General features: G+C 38.8%; 2 protein-coding genes across 4 annotated transcripts in view; one reads left to right on the top strand and one right to left on the bottom strand.

Moving 5' to 3' along the window:
- CIP2A (cellular inhibitor of PP2A) overlaps nucleotides 1-2176 on the bottom strand; it is a 561728-nt gene extending 559552 nt beyond the window's left edge. The window contains exon 1 of one of the 2 annotated variants that reach the window (XM_084874026.1): nucleotides 1992-2176. In XM_084874026.1, coding sequence (XP_084730152.1) covers nucleotides 1992-2093 — 102 coding nt within the window. In that variant the 5' untranslated portion in view covers nucleotides 2094-2176. The remainder of the gene's footprint in view (nucleotides 1-1991) is intronic. The other variant, XM_084874025.1, reaches the window with a different exon arrangement.
- Nucleotides 2177-2268: 92 nt separating this feature from the next.
- Nucleotides 2269-20392, top strand: part of DZIP3 (DAZ interacting zinc finger protein 3) — a 113802-nt gene continuing 95678 nt past the window's right edge. The window contains exons 1-3 of one of the 2 annotated variants that reach the window (XM_084874010.1): nucleotides 2269-2855; nucleotides 12175-12278; nucleotides 19029-19098. In XM_084874010.1, the coding sequence (XP_084730136.1) occupies nucleotides 12247-12278; nucleotides 19029-19098 (102 nt within the window). In that variant the 5' untranslated portion in view covers nucleotides 2269-2855; nucleotides 12175-12246. The remainder of the gene's footprint in view (nucleotides 2856-12174; nucleotides 12279-19028; nucleotides 19099-20392) is intronic. The other variant, XM_084874009.1, reaches the window with a different exon arrangement.

Genomic DNA, 20392 nt, shown 5'->3' with positions numbered 1-20392 from the left:
CAATTCCTGGTCAGGGCATTTGCCAGGGTTGTGGACTCATCCCAGGTGGGTGAGTGCAGGAGGTGGCCAATCAATGATTCTCTCTCATCATTGATGTTTCTAACTTTCTCCCTTTTCCTCCCTCTCTGAAATAAATAAAAACATTAAAAAAATTATGAAGCTCTTTCTTTAGTTAAGATTATTGCACATTATACACTAAATGTATATTATTTCTCTAAATGGTAGAAGATTTTTCAGTAAATCCCTTGAAAGTCTAGTAGCAAGTCCTTAAGCCGCATATTTCTTTAAAGTCTCCTTCAATTCACTATAATGAGTTGCTTAGATTCACAACATACCTGTTTATTCTCAAAGACAGGTAATGTTTCAAATGAATATTAAAAATAGTTAATTCCTTTATCTTAAAATTAAACTAACAACCCTGCTTATTTTGTGGCTTTGTGGATCTACTAGCACACTGTTCTATCCTAATTGAGAAGTAAAGTATTAGCATTTAACAGCTAATACCTTCATCATCATTAGGTTTGCAGAAATTTGTTGAGGTAATGAATGGAAAAAAAAAAAAAAAAAAAAGCACTTAAGAGATGGGCACCTGAAGTAGAAAGGAGAACACCAATGAAACTTGAGAATGAAGACACATTTAACGCACTCCAGTTGCACCAAAAACTGACATTGCTGTACCATTAACGATAGCCTTCTCTTTGTCAGAGTTTGCTAATCTTTGGTAATTTAAGCTTTTATCACAGGGTTAATATAACAAATAGAATCTATTTTAAAATTATGTTCAAGACTATGTTAATAGACGTAGTTACAGAGAAAATTAAAATAAGATTTGATTGAGCTTAACTATTTTTTTAAAATATATTTTATTGATTTTGTACAGAGAGGATGGAAGATAGAGAGTTAGAAACATCGATGAGAGAGAGTCATCGATCAGCTGCCTCTTGCACACCCCTTCCTGGGGATATGCCCGCAACCAAGGTACATGCCCTTGACCGGAATCGAACCCTGGACTCTTCAGTCCCCAAGTCGACGCTCTACCCATTGAGCCAAACTGGTTTCGGCGAGCTTAACTATTTTTTATTAAAACTGAGGTAATTGTTATTTGGAATCCCATTAATTGCATAATAAATGACAGCAGATTAAGAGCAAAAAAGTTACAATATAGAATAAGTACTCTAGACACAAATCAGTGGGAACTAATAGAAAAAATGAAAGCAATTCAATATTTTAGGATTGAAAAATTGTGAGCTATATGTTTTGGGGGAAAAAAAGATTATGATTATTAGTAAGTGAAATTGCTTATAAAAGTTGACATAATATACTTCAAGTTCGAGTTAAAATAATAGCAGTAAGGAACAGGTTTAGATTGTAAACTGCTTAAGGGACAAGGGATATAAAACAAGTTTTAATCATCATTCCCCATCACTTTCACTCCCGAGAATTACTGGATATTGTCAGGACTGTTATCAGGGAAAAAATCAAAAGGAAAAGGGGAACATACGAAATACGTTCAACAATAAACATTTAATTATTATTATTTTTTAATAAAAAGGAAAGGTACAGGTTTGAGCTCTCTTCTCCACTAACCCCAAACACGGCCTAAATTCCCCAACCTTTGGTGCCACCCTCCCTCTTTCTAGGCTCCTGTCTTTACGATGGTCGACAAACTTATTTGAGAAAGCTAAAGGCGTGTGACTCCCGGGCCAGATATTGCTCCGGGGGTGTTCTTAGAGTCGCCACTTCTCCCCTCCGCCATCCCCCGCCCCCGAGGCAACTGAAAGAACCAGGAGGGCCGAGGGGGCGGGGCGGCAGAGGGTGGAATTCTGGCTGACCCTCGCTCGCCTTCTTCACCAACACACAAAGACAGCTGAGGAAAGGAGAAGCAGCCCTTTCTTTCCTAAACCGGGGCCGCCACACCCTGGCTACACCGCGCACTGAATGCTGCTCCCCCCGGGGAAGCCCCTCTCGCCCGCGCCGCCGGAGCCCCTCACCTCCAAGTGCCGCAAAAGCTGGGTCGCGTTCGCCTCCGACTTAACGGCTTTGTACTGGCTGATGGTCAGGAGCAAGGACTTCAAGCAGGCGGTGGAGTCCATCCGGAACCGCCACGGGACTGCCAAGGAGTCTCCACCACCACCACCAGGCCAGCTTGGCTGTCCAGTTTTCACCGCGCTTTTTTTGACTTTCGGCCCCACCCCCTCGCTTCCAGGAACTTCCGGTTCCGGTCTGGCTCCGGAAGTCCTTAGGACTGAGAGATGGGAGGGGGTGGGGGAGAAAAAGATGGAAGGTACTGGATGAGGGGCTGCGAGATCTCGGCTCTCGAAGATTCCGTGAAGTGGGTTTAGCAGGAGCTGTCCTTTCGGACCCTTTCTCTGGAAAGCCGCGAGGTTTCATCTTTGCGATCCCGGCAAGACGAGAAATCTCGCGAGAAATGCGATTACCGCCCCCTGGGAAGGGGCGATTGAGCTCCTGGGGTGCTTAGGGGGACAGCGTGTCGTGTTTTCGTTTGAGTCCGCGGCCTCCACGCTGGATGGCCAGTTTTTCGTTTGTGCGCACTAGCGTCTACCTGAGACATGGTCGCTTCCCCCTAGAGTAGAGACGGTGAGGCGTTCTGAGGAGGAGGGACTTGGGCTCTAGATGTTGAGGCGGCCTGGCTGGCGGGGGTGTCATTTTCAAAATCACACGTCCACCCCTCCTTCCCAGGGATGCTCGCTCCTCACTGTAAGCCCCTGGCCGCTGGGATTTTGTGCCAAGCGACTCGTGTCTTTACGATGGTCGTCAGACTTGTTTGAGAAAGCTACCGGCGAGTGACTCCTGGGCCAGCTATTGCTCCGGGGGTGTTCTTAGCGTCAGTGCTTGTAAGTGAAGATGCCTGTTTTACCACGCATGATTGACTGTTTCACAAGTCTCCATGTCTGTGGACATGGCACAGTCGTTTGCGGTTTTTGATCATTCATATTGTGCATGTGCATATCATGAAATGATTCGAATAGCTGTTGCTGGAGATTTTTTATTTTTATTTATTTATTTTTTTTGCTTGATATATGCTATCGCCGAATAAAGCTTTAAAAAAACCACTTTGGAGAAAATAGTAGAATAGGGTGCATTTGCCTTTTAAACTACTTGTCAGAAGTCATGTTTTTCTCAATTCAAATAAAGTGTTTTGGTTTTGCATCACTACATTTTAAAGACAGGATCTTTATATTAAAATCAATTTTAAAATTCTGAAAGCTTAATCTAGCCAATTGAGGCATGCCGCATACACGTAAAAATAATTGGGTCATTAATATATTTATGCATTCACTTATTTTGCCAATAATTATTGAGTGTGTAGCGTGGGCTAGCCATTGCCAGTTAGGGGACAAAGATGACGTATCCCCCGCTGCGAAGGAGCTGTTTAATATGGGAAGCATCCTAAATGGTACCTATGTAATTCACCACGTAAATTAGAGGCATCAGGCAGTTTCTTAGCTGCTTGCAAATCACAGCTCTTCCTTGTACTGAGTGACCATAGGCAGATTCTCACTGCTTCAGCCTCTTCATAAGGTAAAATTTAGCAAACAGTAATACTACCTGTTTCATAAGATTGTTCATTCAATAAATAATTAGAGCCTACAATATGCTAGGCAGTAGATTCAGTGAATAAAATAATCCTGTAAGTAAAATCCAAACATTACATTCTGGTAGGAAAATGAAGTGGAAATAAGGAAAATGAAGTGGAAAAAACATAACAGATGAAAAAACTTAAGAGAAAGGTGTAAGTTTTCCATCACACAGTAATAAATCTATTTGCTGTGCTGTGAATATTTTATTCAAGGTTTTATGTCTATGTTCGTGAGAATTAAAAATATTTTCTTTATTCTCTCTTGGAATTTGGCAGGCGAGAATTCTACCACTGAACCACCAATGCCCACTGGAATTTGGGTTATGTGTTATTTTTGAAAAATTAATTGGAAGTTTTCCATCTCCCCCCCTCCCATGCTAGAGAATAATGAGAATCACATAGGAATCATCTGATCTTTGTGAGTTGTACACAGCTGACCAATAAATTAAGCTTGAGAGCTTATTTAGTGGTTGATCTTTAGAAAATATTTGTATTTGTAGTAAGGTTGTTGATTTCATATTTTTCTATTTATTTTTTAAATATGTTTTATCAATTTTTTTAAAGAGAGGAGGGGAGAGGGATAGAGAGTTAGAAACATCGATGAGAGAGAAACATTGATTAGCCGCCTGCTGCATATCCCCTACTGAGGATGTGCCCGAAACCAAGGTACATGCCCTTGACCAGAATCGAACCTGGGACCCTTCTGTCCACAGGCTGATGCTCTATCCACTGAATCAAACTGGTTAGGGCATATTTTTCTATTTTTTCTTGAGTTAATTTTGGAAATTAGAAATTTTTAGCATACCAACTCCTTATCTAGATTAAAGAATTATGTAAACTTGCATCAGTATTCTAAACTTCTCAGTACCTCTTTGTAGTTTTAAATTTCCTTTTCATCCTAATGTTATTTCTCTTTTCTTAGTTGGACTTTACAGCCATTAGTCTACTTAGTATTTCAATAACCAACTTTGGCTTTATTCTTGTTTTTACTTTTTAGTAATTCCATTAGAGAAAAACAGAGAGTCTATCTTGTCCCAGTGGTTGTCCTCAGGGATCAGTCTTGTAGCATCTGGGCTGCTCTTGACTTCTAAAGGAGAACTTGAAGTTGGCAGAGAAATGAAATAATCTACACATAAGCTCACCCCTTACTTCTGCTTTCAGAGGCCTTTCAGTGTGCAGAAGGATGGGAGGCTTCATTCTTTAAATCAATATTGAGTGTTTAACTGTGCCAGGTGTTCTAGGCACGAGGGATAAAACAGAGGGCTCAAAGAAATTTTTTCTGACTTTGTAGGGGTTGCATTCTAGCAGGGACATGAGACCAAATATAAAACTAGATTATTCAATAGGCATAAATAGGTAGAACAAAAGTTTTATTGGTCCAGGTTCTAAAGATTAAAGGCTACGAAAGTCAGTGGTATAACTGGCAAGAGGTCTATATAGGGTCATTTGGATACCATGTCCCCACTATGGCTAAAACAATTCAAATACTAATATTAAATTGATTTTATCCTATATGCTGGTCCAGAAAACAGAGTCTGTACAATTAATGTCATTTCTCATTTTTTTAGAAATGTTTATCTTCATCACAAAGCCAGAAATCATATATAAACCAAAAGTATTCTCTCTTTATAATTATTCTTCCTGTTTCCTTTCCCAACTGTTAAGTGTTAAAAGTCAGGTAATCTCTAAAAGATTTGCCAAATGATTAAAAAAAAAAAAAAAAAAAAAAAAAAAAAAAAAAAAAAAAAACTTTCTCACTTTCAAATAATTTCTGATTTTTTTTCCTATACATTTTACAGAATTCAACTCAAGGTTAAGAGTACAAGGTTTGGATATTTTTGGTAAATGTTTTCCCTACCATTTTTATTAATATTATTTTTTAAATATATTTTTATTAATTTCAGAAAGGAGAGAAGAGGGAGAGAGAGAAGTATCAATGATGAAAGAAAATCATTGATCTGTTGCCTCCTGCACGCCCCCTTCCGGGGGATTGAGCTTGCAACCTAGCATGTGCCCCTGACTCTTCAGTCCACAGGCCAACACTATCCACTGAGCCAAACTGGCTACAGCTTCTCTGCCATTTTTACATGTAATTTCAGAAGGATGTCATTTTGTTTAAACACAAGTACTATCCATTGTTTCTGAGTCCAATTTTGTAAATAATAAATGTGAATGTGACATACTTTATTTTATGTTAAGGTACAGTAATCATTTTTAATTATAACTAATATATATTGAAGGTCTACTTTGTGCAGAGAGGTCCTCTATATGTCTCAATTTTACATTTCTGATCTTTCAGAAAATAGATATCATCAAGTTCATGAAGTGAGTAGATAACTGTTTCCTGAACTGAAATGTGAAACTTTTCTAAGACAGTGGTACCCAAAGTAGAGTGCACATCTCGAGATATGTGAAAACATCTATTGGGGTGTGGAACAAATGTTAGAACTTTTATTTTTACTTATTTTAATTTCATCCTTTATAATATTATAGCTGTAGTTGCATATAATTGATAAGTGAATTGCTGTCCATTTATATTAATGTATTATCAGGTTTATTGCTTTAAAGATAATGTGATCAAATAATTGGAGACTTCCTCCAAATCTTCAACTTTGACAGAGTATTTAGACAAGTATTATTAATTTCAGTATCAAATATAGTATCTGGCATTATTCTGAATTGTTTTATTGAGCAAATGAATTCTCTTAGCAAAAACTAATGTGAATAGTATACTATGAAATATTAAGATGCATGATTATCTTTTAAAAAATACATTTTTATTAATTTTTTTAGAGAGAATCATTGATTAGATTGCCTCCTGCACACCCCACATGGGATGAAACCTGCAACCTGGGCCCTGATTGGGAATTGAAACCTGACCTCCTGGTTCATAGGTCAATGCTCAACCACTGATTCACATTGGCTGGGCAGCATGATTATTTTTACAGTATCATTTACTGACCAGTGCAGTCATGTAAATAATTCTGAGTAATTATTACCTAGTTGAATATCTAATTTTACACTAAATGTATATAAAGTAAAATATTTCACTTAATGGTGCATAGTAGAAAGAATATGGAATTTGTGGTTGGTGAAACTTGGGCATGAATTTCTGGTCTTATTGATATATTAGTTATGTGAACTTTCTAAGCTTTAGTTTCTTAATTTTTAAAATGGAATCTTCTATAATAATAAAAGGGTAATAAGCAAATCGACCAAATGGATGAACAGCAGAATGACCTTCTGGACAACCACGCTATGACACGCACTGGGCCAGGCCAGCCAAGGTGGGAGGCATGCGATTGGTTGAGGTACCCCCACCCCCCATCACTGACCAGTATCATCCTGCCCCACATAGGGAGGCCCAGGCTACTTGGCCAAAGGTGCTGCCAGAGTGTGCCGGCCTGGCTGAGGGACCCCCCCGAGTGCATTGGGCTTCTAGTAGAGTAATGTTTATCTTTCAGAGTTGTGTGAAGATCAGATGTATATTCATTGTACACAGATACATAGCCCAGAGCCCAGCAAATAGGAGTTATTGAAAATCTTATTTTCAATGAAATCAAGTTAATGCACCCTGTTAATTTTTTTGGTTAATGGTCAGCTGAGGGTATTTTTCCCATTAATTTTTAAGGAAAAGTGGAAGGGAGGGAGAGAAATAAACAATCATTGATATGAAAGAGACACAGCAATTGGTTGCCTCTTGCATGTGCCTGACCTGGGCTGGGTACATGTCCTTGACCGGGACTCAAACCCATAACCCTTTGGTTTCTGGATTGATGCTCTAACCACTGAGCAATACTGTCCAGGCCCGCCCCCCCAATTAATTTTATATGAATGTAAAATTTTTATAACTAAACGCTTGATCTACCTTCTCATCTAAACTCTTCTTACAAATATATGTCTTTCTGTGATAATGACGGGCAGTACTTTTCTCATGTGGGTGGATCAAGTTGGATTTGGGTAGGGTACTTTGTTATTTGTGGTGATGGAGTCAAGTACATATGGTATCCTCCATTCTCTGCTTATCATCTCTACATGTATCATGTCTCAACATCCTGTCTTATTTCCTTTTGTCTAACACTTGTAATGACAACATAATATTTTTAAGTTGTTGAAAATATTTCACTTTTGGAGAATTTGCTTAGGGGTAACAGATGCTCCTTTCAACAGTTCCCAGCTACATTTTTGAACAGTGTTGTTTTGGCAGTGCTACCTGGAAATACCTGAAACTGATGGATAGTTTGATATCTAGATGTTTTTTTTCAGGTAAATCATAACCTATGCATCATAATTGTAGGTACATTCCAAATATTCAAAACAAATGAATATATATCCTTTGGATTTGCCTTTGTATGTGCAAAAATAATTGACTGATTAGATATGAAAATAATTAAATATTTATTTAATTTATGCCAGGATGCTAATTTTGTCAAGGATGTTTTCTATTTTGGAAAATTTATCAATATAAGGAGGAGGCAGTGGGTATACATTGCAAAGTTTTTGTTTCCTGGAGTAAGCTACCAGGTGAGATGAACAATGAATATCCTAATCTTTTGGGTTGAGAATGTATTCAATTTCTGATAATTTTGCAAAGATTCTCTGGTCATCATGCACCCATCTTGGAGTTTGCTTGATTAAACTAAATATGTTTTATTTAAAGTAAAATAATGTTTTAGTCACTTTTCTAGGTACATTCATTTTGTAGCCTTGACAAGAAGTTAAACAAATACAAAAATGAAAGAAACTAGATATTTGAAAATCAAGTGATCAATATATACTGAATAGCCAGATTATTATGATCTCTGAACGCACAATAATCTGGCCACTCAGTGTGTGTGTGTGTGTGTGTGTGTGTATACATACATACATACATACATACATATTCATGCACCAGACCTCTAATGTGTGTGTGTGTGTGTGTGTGTGTGTGTGTATACATACATACATACATACATATATATATGTATGTAAGTATGTATGTATACACACACACACACACACACACACACATTAGAGGTCTGGTGCATGAATTCATGCATGGGTGGGGTCTGGCCAGGGGGAGGGGACTTGGGCAGTTGTCCAGCCTGCTGGTTAAACTCCTGGTAGAGGGGACAATCTGGATATTAGCCTTTTATTATATAAGGATATACACTGAGTGGCCAGATTATTATGTGTTCAGAGATCATTATAATCTGTCCACTCAGTGTATTTTGTAGTGTATTAACACAGCTAATAACAAAATAATAGTACAGCTTGTTATTCTTTGAGTCTAACCTGATAGCCATTCTTGTTTATCTGAAGCTGTCTAACATACAAGAAATAACAACTTTAAGAGTACTAGAATCACAGAACACCTGATTTGGTAACTTAAAAGCAACCCATATGAATAGCTGTTGCTGCTTTTCTAGCAGACATAATCTGATCAGTAATAGTTAAAATATTGGCACAAAGTGCCTTGCCTTATTTCTAGAGAGTGTCCTGTTCATTTTTTTTTTTAAGCCTTGAAGTTATTACTGCTCATATATGTGGTCAAAACATATCACATCAACTTTAAGGAGATTTTTTAATGCTTTTGGTAAAAATCTAATAGAAGTGGTAACTAATGGTGTCCAATTTTATGTTATTAACAGATCCATGAACTTCTTGAGTTCAATGCTGACCTAGGAAATCCAGCTTTTAAAAATAGCTATCTAATTTTTACCAAGTTGTAGCTTTAAGATTGTTAATTGCATCATTGTTTGTAATAGCCAAACAAAAACAAAACCACACCAAAACAAGACACAAATGGAGACAATTTAAGAATTTATCACTAGTGGGCAGAGAATGATTTATTTTACAATGGCATATCATGCAGTTTAAAGGATATGGCTGATGTATATATGCTAATAAGAAAAATACAAAATTGTCATTTTTGTCTCAGTTCTTAAGTATCATTATTACCATTCCTTTCTGTATAATACTATTTATCCAATGTAGATAATTGGAAGAAAAGCAAACTAATTTTGCTGAAAACTTAAAAAAAATAAATGATAATGATGGTGATAATAGGGACACAGGTAGAGCTTACTATGTGCTAGGTACTGTGCTATTACATGTTTTAAATACCTACTGTTCATGATAACCCTATGAAACAAGTATGTTAATCCCAGTTTTTCAGATGAGGGAACGGAGGCACAGTGGTGTTAATTTACACAAGGTTGCACAACTATTGTGTGTCAAAGCAGGTTTATATACCCTTGCAGACTAATTCCAATGTTTCTCTGCTTGTAACTACAAAAGTTATACAAACTCTCAATTTATTTTTGGCATTGATGGGAATCTAAATGAGATATGTTATGTCATTTCTCTTTCATGTTAGACAGGTGATTTATTGCTTGTACATGCTATGTAATATAAGGATGGTATTATTTTTTTTTCCTCAGAACAATGTGTTATATGTTCATTTAATTAGCCTTTTCATTTTAACTCATTTATCTAGTTAGGTAGTTCTCAACTGGGGGCAATTTTATCCCCAGGGCACATTTGGCAATGTTTAGAGACATTTTTGGTTGCCACAGTGGGGCTGAGAAGTGGGGGAGTTGCTACTGGCATCTACTGGGTAGAGGCCTGCATGCTGCTAAGCATTCTAAAACTGTGTAGGACAGCCCTTGCCAGCATGGCTCAGCTGGTTGGAGCATAGTCCCATACACCAAAAGGTAGTGGGTTCCATTCCCAATCCAGGCATTTGCCCTGGTTGTGGGAGTAATCCCCAGTTGGGAGTAATCCCCCAGTGAGTTCAATAGACAGCCAATCTTTCTCTCTTCTCTCCTGCCCCCTCCATCTCCTTCTCTATCTCCCTCTGCCCCTCCTTTCCCTCTCCTCTTCCACTTCCCTCTCCCACTCCCCTGCCCCCTTCCTCTCCTCACCCCATCTCTCTTCTTCTCCCTCTCCCTCTATTGTCCTTCCTGCTCTCCTGTCTCCCCTCTCCCCTTTCCTCTCTCTAAAGTCAATTAGAAAAATAAATAAAAACACCCTAACCAATTTGGCTCAGCAGAGTGTCAACCTACAGACCTGAGTTCCATTTGGGTCAAGGGTACTTCACCTTCTTTGCAGGCTCCTCCCTGACCCCCAGACCCTGGTCAGGGCTCATGCAGGAGGCAACCAATATTTCTATATTTCCCTCTCCTACTTTCTCTAAAAATCAATGGAAAAATATCACTGGGTGAGGATTTTAAATACATACATACATACATACATACATATGTATAGGACAACTTCCTATATCAAAGATTTATCGAGCCCAAAATGTCAGTAGTGCCAAGAAAGAAAATCTAATTTTATTGGGCATAAGAAAAATTTTCAATAACTAAATTCCTGTCCTGCAAAACAGCAGTTGTCTTATTGTCTTATTTTCAAGCCAATAGCATTGAGAAGAGCAAATTGTGGTGTGTTTTTTTGTTTGTTTGTTTCTTTTTACATTCAAATCAACTCTTTTACTTGACACTGTATAATCTGTAAGTACCAGAGCATTCGAGGGTAACAGACTCATGGGAAATCTTCCCACACATTAAATGTAAACTTATTGACCAATCAGAACCCGTAAATTGATCAGGGGATTTAAAAACAATGTACAAACATTTTCAGAAGCCATTTAACAATATATAGGAGGCTTAAAATATTTGTGTTTTTTTCACTTAGGAATTCTACTTCTGAGATTTTTTTTTTTTTGAAAGTGGAATTAACTCTGTATTTTTTATTTTACTTTTTTTTTGGTAATTCTTTACTGTTGAAAGTTTTACTTATGTCTCCTTTTTCTTCCATTGACTTCTTCCCGCCCACTCGCACCTCTCAGCACATGCCCCCACTTTTCTATTGCCTGTGTCCATTGGTCTTGGTCATATGCATGGATATAAGTACTTCGGTTGACCTCTCACCTCCCCAACCTCCTCTACCTTCTCTCTGAGGTTTGACAGTCTGTTCCTTGTTTCTGTGTCTCTGGATCTATTTTTATTCATCAGTTTATATTGTTCATAATATTTCACAAATGAGTGAGTTCATGTGATATTTAACTTTCTCTAAGTGGCTTATTTTGCTTAGCATAATGCTTTCCAGGTCCACCCATACTGTTGCAAATGATAAGGAAATAACCATAAATATAGAGAAGGCCTATGGGCAGTGGAATTTATCAAAATGCTATTTATAAGACAATGAGAAACAATCTAAATGTCCAACTATAAGAAAATGGTCAAAGAAACCCTAATTGATCAATTAGAATTGTGTAACTATTAGAATAATTACCAGAGGTACAAAATAATAAGAAAAATGCTTTTGACATAGTTTTCAGTGGTGAAAAAGGTAGTGTAGAGTATTGTCTATTCAATATGATTACAAATTGGTCAAATATACCTATGCTTGAAAAGCAATTAAGTATTTTAAAATGTAAATAGTAATTTATGTTTAGATGATGAAATTGTGATCTTTATTTTCTATTAAAATTTTCAAAGTTTTCTTTAATGATCGTGTACTACTTATATAGTAGGGAGAAAGAATGTAATCCTCCTACATTTCCACTAAAAATACTACTTTTCTTACAGCTTTAAACAGCAGTAGTAGAAGTCAGACTGTAAATATTGGAATAAGACTTTTGCAAAAGAACATTGTGCATCATGGATTCTCTTCCAGAAGAATTTTTTGTGAGGTAAGAGGTGGATTGACAAAAGCCAACTGCATTTGTTATATTCCAAAGACACAATACTTGTTTCTTCTATATAATCTTGGAAAGCTACTGTGAATGAGATACCCTTGTTTTTCAAGACAGTTAGCGACTTTGAAGAGTGGAGGATGTACTAGTAAACTGAGTAAAATCTAATTTTAGAAAATTTATTTAAGGACCACACCCTGGTTGAAAAATAAACCAAAGCTTGTCATATTTGGGCATTTTCAATAAAGTATTATATTATTATATATATCATTTAACAAGCACTTACATTGACTTACTCTTTGCCAGACATTGTTTTAAATGCTTTTACAAATCTATACTATTAATAGGGTATTATGCAAATTGGTCAGGATGCCCTCATGCATAATGACCAATCAGCAAGCTGTGTGCGCACAGGTGTGGATGGTGAGAACTTGTAGCATATAGGACAGGGGCCGGGGGGCGGGGGGATGGCAGAGGCCTATGTGCATCTGCACCGGGGGTCCGCAGGCGTGCAGAGAGGCCTCTGCAGTGGCCCTACTGCAGCCTGGCCTGGGAGTTTGCAGGCCTTTCCAGGTCTGGCCTACCTCTTTGGGGAAATCCATGGAGGAGCCCTGGATGGGTGGACAGGGCCTACCTCTTTAGGGCGATGGATTGCGAGGCTCCCACACTGTGACGGCACAGGCCAGGCTGGGGTCCCCCTGCCCTGAGTGCATGAATTTTGTGTACTGGGCCACTAGTGTTAACATATAAACCTTACTAGAAGCCCTGATGCAGGAAGATTCCTACAATATGGCTTCCTGCTGCAGTCGCCACCTCACCTGCTTTCCTCCCTACTCCCTGCCCTGCCTGCTTCCCTCCCTTCTCCCCTGCCCCGCTTGCTTGCTTCTCCGCAGAAGAAGCAGCGCTCCCTTCTGCAGCGCTTGGCTTCTTTCTATACTGTCTTCAGTCTTCACTCTGGCCTGGATATGCAAATTAACTGCCATCTTGGTTGGGTTAATTTGCATACTCGCCCTGATTGGCTGGTGGGCATGGCTGGTGGGTGTAGCAAAGGTGTGGTCAATTTGCATATTTCTCTTTTTTTAGGATGGATAACAACTCTATGAGGTAGATGCTATTATTCTCTTTTATAGAAGGTAACTTAAGCATAACACAAAAGAGTATTGAATGGTTCATTTGGGGCCACGCCAAAAGTCCCTCCAATCAGGTACCAGATTAGCCTGCCTATACCTCTCCCTTATAATACTAAACAATAGGTTAGTATTGGAGATCTCCCTTCTATAGCTATCTTATATAATAAGCAACGTGCTCTATTTATTTTATAAGTATTTACTGACCTTCTTGATACTTAGGGAATAAAGACTAAACAAAATTTGTGTTTTAAGAATTATAATGTAGGAAAGTATATAAAAGGATATATTTAGGCAAAATGCATACATAAGTGTTATATTAGAGATGCTGAGGCTATATATTGGAAGGAAAGATAATTACTGTCTGGGGTTAAGTGGGTTTTCACAAGGTACTGTTTGAATTGAATTTTAAAGACTAGGAAGCATTTTGATGGGTGTAGAAGCAGAGAAGATGGGAGGTAATTTGGTTAAGGAAATGGAAAGAAAAAGTACTTAAGACAAATTCTTAGCGAGCATTTTGACTGTCCTGTTAAGGAGTTTAGCTTTATTTTGTGCAGAACAATTGCCATTTTAAGAAGATAAATGAAATTTTATGCTATATTTTGGAAAGACTACCTCTATTGATAGTGGAAATAAATGCAATTTCAAGATACAACACTAATCGCTTGGGAAGAAGCTGATGGAGGCTTGCAATACTAGGAATAGGAAATAGTAAGAAAGGAGGGATTTATAAAACTAGAATAAACAGAATTCTATGACTGCCTAAATATGAGAAAAGGGATAAAAGAAGTAGAGATGCTGTGCTGCCTCCGCTCGGCCCGCTTGCCCGTGTCTGTGAGCCTGCCCCTCCCCTCCACAGACTCTCCAGACTGTCTCCACGTTGCCTGCCCAGAGGGGAGGGACAGACCCCAGGCCAGCACTCTCCCTCTCCCACCTGCTGTCAGAGTAGCTTCTCCAGGTAAACTCCACAGGTTAGCCTCCTCCATCCCCAGCCATTTTGTACCATTATATAAATATATATAAATATAAATATATAAATACAATATGTGAAGACATCCTTTGGGTTTTTATTTTGAAACTATTTCTAGGCTTGTTCTGGGGGTCTCTGTGCTGCCTGTACTGAACTGACCTGTTTTATAGGTGCCTTTTTATTAAAAAGAGAAAATGTAAGCCAGAAAAAAAAAAAAGTAGAGATGGCTCATAGGTTCCTGATGACCAGAAGGAAATTATACCATTAATATGGTACCACTATATTATACTAGAGTCCCAGTGCATGATATTTGTGCACAGGGGTGGAGAGGTGGAGGAGTGGTTTCCCCTCAGCCCAGCTTGCACCCTCTCCAATCGGGGACCTCTTAGGGGATGTGACTGTGATCAGCCCTTGCCCCCCTCTCTCTCTCTGGGCCTTGCCAGCAGCCAAGGCAGCTGCTGATCAGTTCCTGCTTCTCTCTCTCTCTGGGCCTTGCCTGCAGCCATGGTGGCTGTTGATTACGCCCTGCCTCTCCAGGTCTCTCTCTAGGTCTGACCTGCAGCCACTGAGCCATCGGCAAGGTTGTTAGGCCTCCGCCTGGCCAGTCCAGAGGCTAACCACCTTGCCACCCTGCTTCACCCCCCACCTCCTGCCCTGCTCCTCCCCTCCTGATGATTTGTTGTCTGTTTGGTCATTTAGGATGTGATGGCCTCTCATCTTTTATAATGTAGATGTTATCCCAATAAATTTAATAAAAATGGACTGCAAATTATGCTTACACTGGAAGTGAACCACTTATCAATTTTATTTTAATCATCACTACTGGTATACCCTGTAGGTGTAAAATTTGGCTACCACACTGTCAGCATTTCTTAGGGGCCAGACTTTAGAGACTTCATAGATAGTTCTGAGGTCTTTGGCCTTGCTCTGAAGTTACTGGCTACCCAAGTTACCACTTGAGGTGGTGAATTTTTCTACATTTTCTTGGTATTTTTTTTTTGGTTAATTTTTATTCAGTTCCTCATTTTGCCTGTGATAATGGCCACATATTGTTGGCTTTATAGCTTTCTTAGGTTTTCTTGAAGGGGTAGGAATTTTTGGAAAGGCTCCTCCCCTTGAACTCCCTTAAAGACATCTTTTCACCCCCTTGGATGTCTTTAGTACCTGGAAGGACAACAGAGTGAGCACAGAAGGACATTGGTTTGTGGGGAAATGGCTGGGATGAAAGGGAAAAGAAGTCTTCATGAGAAAAAGTATGGGTTGAGGATGGAATCTTCCAGGCAAGACCAGGGAGTCTTGGGGATATGCCACTAAAGAAGAGGAGGAGAAGTTTGGGTGTGAGCCTTTTATCCTGGACACTGGACCTGGTTAACAGGGCTTCTTCCCCTTTTACCTTCTTTTGGTGAATGGGGTTGGTTGTTACCTAACTGTGCTAGGAGTTTGTGGTTTCCTGGTCATCTTTACCATGCCAAAATTTCCCAGGGCCTTCCCCCAGGCCTCCTGAACATAGGCTTTTCTCTAGGACAATGAGGAGCTACACCCCCTAGGCTTTAATTAATCAGGAAGCCACTCCTCCAGCTAATGGTAGCTCTGGGAGAGAAATTTAGACATCATAAAGCACCATCCTGACACTTTCATGGGGAGGAGTGAGGAGGCCAGGATGCTTTGGTAAGAAAAAGGGGCATTTCTTTAGCACTCCTAAGCCTTCTCAAACCTATTGACCCCATGTTCAATTCTGATGAGTCACATGGTAGGGAGATGATGCCTCCTCCAAACGTTTCCCTTGGCCACCCATTTCAGTGGTTCATTGTTCTTTCTCATCCTTCACCATTAGCTAGTTTTCATATGATTTACCTAAAATCTTTCCAAGGTAATGTGACTGTCTCAGTGGAGATGTGAATCATCCTGCTTCCCTAGTACAGGTTGCTCTTATGCACCTTGAAAACCATTCACTTCTTGGCTATGACCAGAGAAAGTTTCCATCTCACCCCTTTTCCACTGTCCATGCGGCTCTCCCCAGCTTTCTTTTTTCAAGGTGGAAATCATTGCCTTTAAGCTCTCTTTAATTAATAGAGTTGCTCAACTGATTATCTTAGCTTTGTTTAAAATCTTTGGTGTAATAATAGTAGGCAAAGTATCTAGATTTGGGGTTTAACAAATAATAAGGTGAATGAGGCAGGAATTTAAATTCCTGAAATTGGGTTTCCTGTTTGTATGTTGAAAACTGCACCTCCCCCAACCCCACTTTCTGAGGGAATATGGGTAATCAGACCCTTAGTCTGAGGATTGCAGACTCAGGTTCATAGAGGACAGGAGGCCCAGATGCTGTCAAAGTATGGATTAGAGAGAGGGCTAAAGGACCCTATGGAATCCATCTCAGCTCCTGCCATCAGGCTTTGGAATTGCTGGGCTTGGTACTGGCTGTGATATACACTGATTTCCTGCAGAGGACTCAGGGCAGTGAGGCCTTGATCTGAGGAGTCCAGCCTTGGGCCAACAGAGGGAGGATCCCAGGACCTGCCAGGGCTCAAGGTTTAGAACATGAGGGAGGCAGAAGGGACCCTGACCCTAAAACAGAGTCATCCCACCCAGGGTGGGATGACAACAACAGGCGATTTCTGCATTCTGGTCTCAGAGACTTAGGGGCTTTGGTATAGGCCAGGGAGTGGATCTCAGATACGTAGAGGACTAGCCCAAGTCCTGCCAGAGTCAAGGTGAGGACCCAAGGAAACACTAAAGGGACTCTGGGTGCCACAACAGAGGGGACCCCACCAGTGCCCTCCTCCAGTGTAAGCCCTGGGAGTCCCCAGGGTGGGGTAACAGGCAATTTTTGCATCTGGATCTCAGAGACTTGGGAGCTTTGGTATAGGGAGCGGGATTTCACATACACAGAGGACCAGCCCAAGTTCTGTCAGAGTCAACATTAGGATGTATCAACCCTGGATTGTATAACAGAGGGGACCCCACAGAACCCACCCTTGCTGTCAGCCCTGGGAGTCTCCAGGGCGAAATGATCACACACAGTTTTTCCTGACTTTCACAAATGGGTCTGAGAGATCCTGGGAATGGTATCAGGAAAAGGGCCGCTGGTCCACGGAGGGGAGGGCCCAGGTCCTTCTGGAGGCAACCAAGGAGGCAGTGATGAGGTCATCAGGCCTCCGCCCAGCCTGGACCAGAGGCTAATGTCCTCGCCCCCAGCCCCTTCCCCACCCCTCCACCTCCGCCCCTCCTGCATTTTGTTGTCTCTCCAGTCATTTTGGATGTGATGGACCCTGGCTCTTTATGTATATAGATTATATTGATTATACCACTAATTAATAGAAGGATCTCAAAAAGAGATAGGTATAATGTGTGTTTGTGTGAGAAGCAAAGAGAGGACAGATAATGAGTTCAGTTTTGGATGTAACTTAACATGCTGTTAAGATATTCTTACAGAAACTGTACAGTAGAAAGTTGGAAACACTAGTGAATAGGTTATTCTTTTTCATGACATTTTAAAGAGCACTGAGAATCATAATGTGTGTTTGTGTGAGAAGCAAAGAGAGGACAGATAATGAGTTCAGTTTTGGATGTAACTTAACATGCTGTTAAGATATTCTTACAGAAACTGTACAGTAGAAAGTTGGAAACACTAGTGAATAGGTTATTCTTTTTCATGACATTTTAAAGAGCACTGAGAATCATATTGTGAAACATTGTTTCTGTATAAGAATCATTTTTTGTTGAAACTTTCATTGTGTGAATAATGCTATACTTTTTATCTGTCCCACTTTCCCCTAAAAAAAAAATCAGTTTGCACAATGTAGATGATAAAGAATTTTCTGTCAAATGAGTACATAAATGTGAAGTAAGATTGGGTAATATTTATAAAGTACAATTTTGAGTAAATCTATTGATAGAAGTTTCTCACCTCAGTTTTATCTCTGCAAGTATATACAATTAAGATCATATAAATCATATATGCTGTGTTATGGTTCTTATATTTTGATTTCTGTGTCATGCTTCTGTATGTAGGCAAATATATTTCATAAATAAAATTTTCATTTTAGTATATAATACTGCATATGTTCAAATTTCAGGCCAATGTCAAAAGTAAAACTTGTCAAATTATTCCTTTTTCAAAAATAGTTGACAATTTTCTAAATATTCTATTCTGCCTGAATTTTAAAAAATAATTTTGGAAAACTGGACAATTGTAAGGCTAGGAACCTGAAACAAAATATAAAATTATCTGACTAATAGATCATTTCTAAACCTTTATTATATTCATAAAGACATACATATGGACTTACATAAAACAAAACATTGACCTTTTCAAGAACCTTTTTTCTTTACATTGAAACAGTGCTATAAGCTAATTTCCCCCCCCCACCCCATTATTTTGGTCTAGTATGTGTCTGTTTGAAGATAGAATTTCCTTAATATCAGTTTTATATTCTCTCTACCACATACAGTTAGGACATGGCATAATTTCATTGAGTCCCTAAAGAGATAGGGCACCTACCTCCTTTTATCAGTCTTTGATAACCAATTTTACACTTCTGAAACTTTCAGACAAAAATTCACTTGTTAGAGTTTTTACTACTAAATTTAATTATATTCTTTATAAGGCGATACCCTGAGTACACCTTTCTTTTTTATTTAAAATAGGGATCTTCCTGTGGAGGAGGAGACTAAGGAAGAAACTGAGAATAAGGTAGAAAAGTTAACTGATCAATTGGTAAGAGAATATTTAAATTTCATTAATTGTTAATGAATTAGTATTGATTAAAGCAGGTAGTGTAATGTTAAATCTAATTAATTATTTTAAAGATTTAGGGTAAGTTCACTTTTCTATTTTAGTAAGTAAGATTATACTCATAATTAAGTCTAGCTTTGATAATTGATATCTGTGTCTCAAAGTTATCATTTTGTGCAACAGTCTTCTCTGTGAGTTAAAATTAATAGATAATTGAGTTGACTTGCCAAGAAACATTTTAACAGTTGGTTTTAAGAAATCTCTTATTTGTCTTTTAAAGGCAAAATGAAAACAATATACATACAAAGCACACACATACACTGAATTTTATTTAGTAAGAAATTCACTGAGTTGTTTCTGAAGTTAATTCTCTTCCCTGTTTTTATTATATATATAATAAATATATTATTTCAGAGGGAGAGAGAGAGAGAAAGAAAAACATCTATGATAAGAAGAGAATCATTGATTGGCTGCTTCCTACACGGGGCCTTACTGGGGATCAAGTCTGAAACCTGGGCATGTGCCCTGACCTGGAAGTATGACCTGGTTCATAGGCTGATCCTTAAACATTGACCAATACAAGTTGGGCTGTTTTTATCATCTTTACTGTTAGAAAGTCAAGTACTCAATAAATGAAAATAAATTATATATTAGTATAAGGCTTTTATTGTTAATAATAATATACTTTATGATTACTATATATGAATATCACATATTTATATTCAATGAAATTTGGATGAACAGGTTTAATATAATGATTGATATCCATTTAAAAAGTTTGTAAAGGCCCTAGCTGGTTTGGCTCAATGGATAGAGCATCAGCTTTTGGACCAAAGCGTCCTGGGGATTCCATTCCAGTCAGGGCATGTACTTTGGTTGCAGGCTCCGCCTCTGCCCAAGCCCTGGTTGCGGTTTGTGCAGGAAGCAACCAATGGATGTGTTTCTCTCACATCGATGTTTCTCTGTCTTTCCCTCTCTCCCTAAAAATCAATGGAAAAATATCCTCGGGTGAGGATTAGCAACAATAGCAAAGTTTGTAAAGGCTATTCAGTAATTTATGAAACAATACACATAAACATAAAATAACCATAGTATTTACTTGTGTGAGGTTATTACCATAACAAATTTTTCACAGTGTACACAACACATGCTAATATATACAGGGATGCACATTTGAACCAGGGGGACTAGATTCAAAAGACATTTCAAGGTTCCGGGTATGGGATATAGAGGCAAGAAGGAACTGACTTGCATTTGATTTATTTTTAAATCAATT

This window comes from Pipistrellus hanaki (genome assembly GCF_964339955.1).
Source record: "Pipistrellus hanaki genome assembly, chromosome: 2".
Lineage (NCBI taxonomy): Eukaryota > Metazoa > Chordata > Mammalia > Chiroptera > Vespertilionidae > Pipistrellus > Pipistrellus hanaki.
Note: the sequence above shows the minus strand (reverse complement) of the source record. Positions and strands in the feature narration are given on the sequence as shown.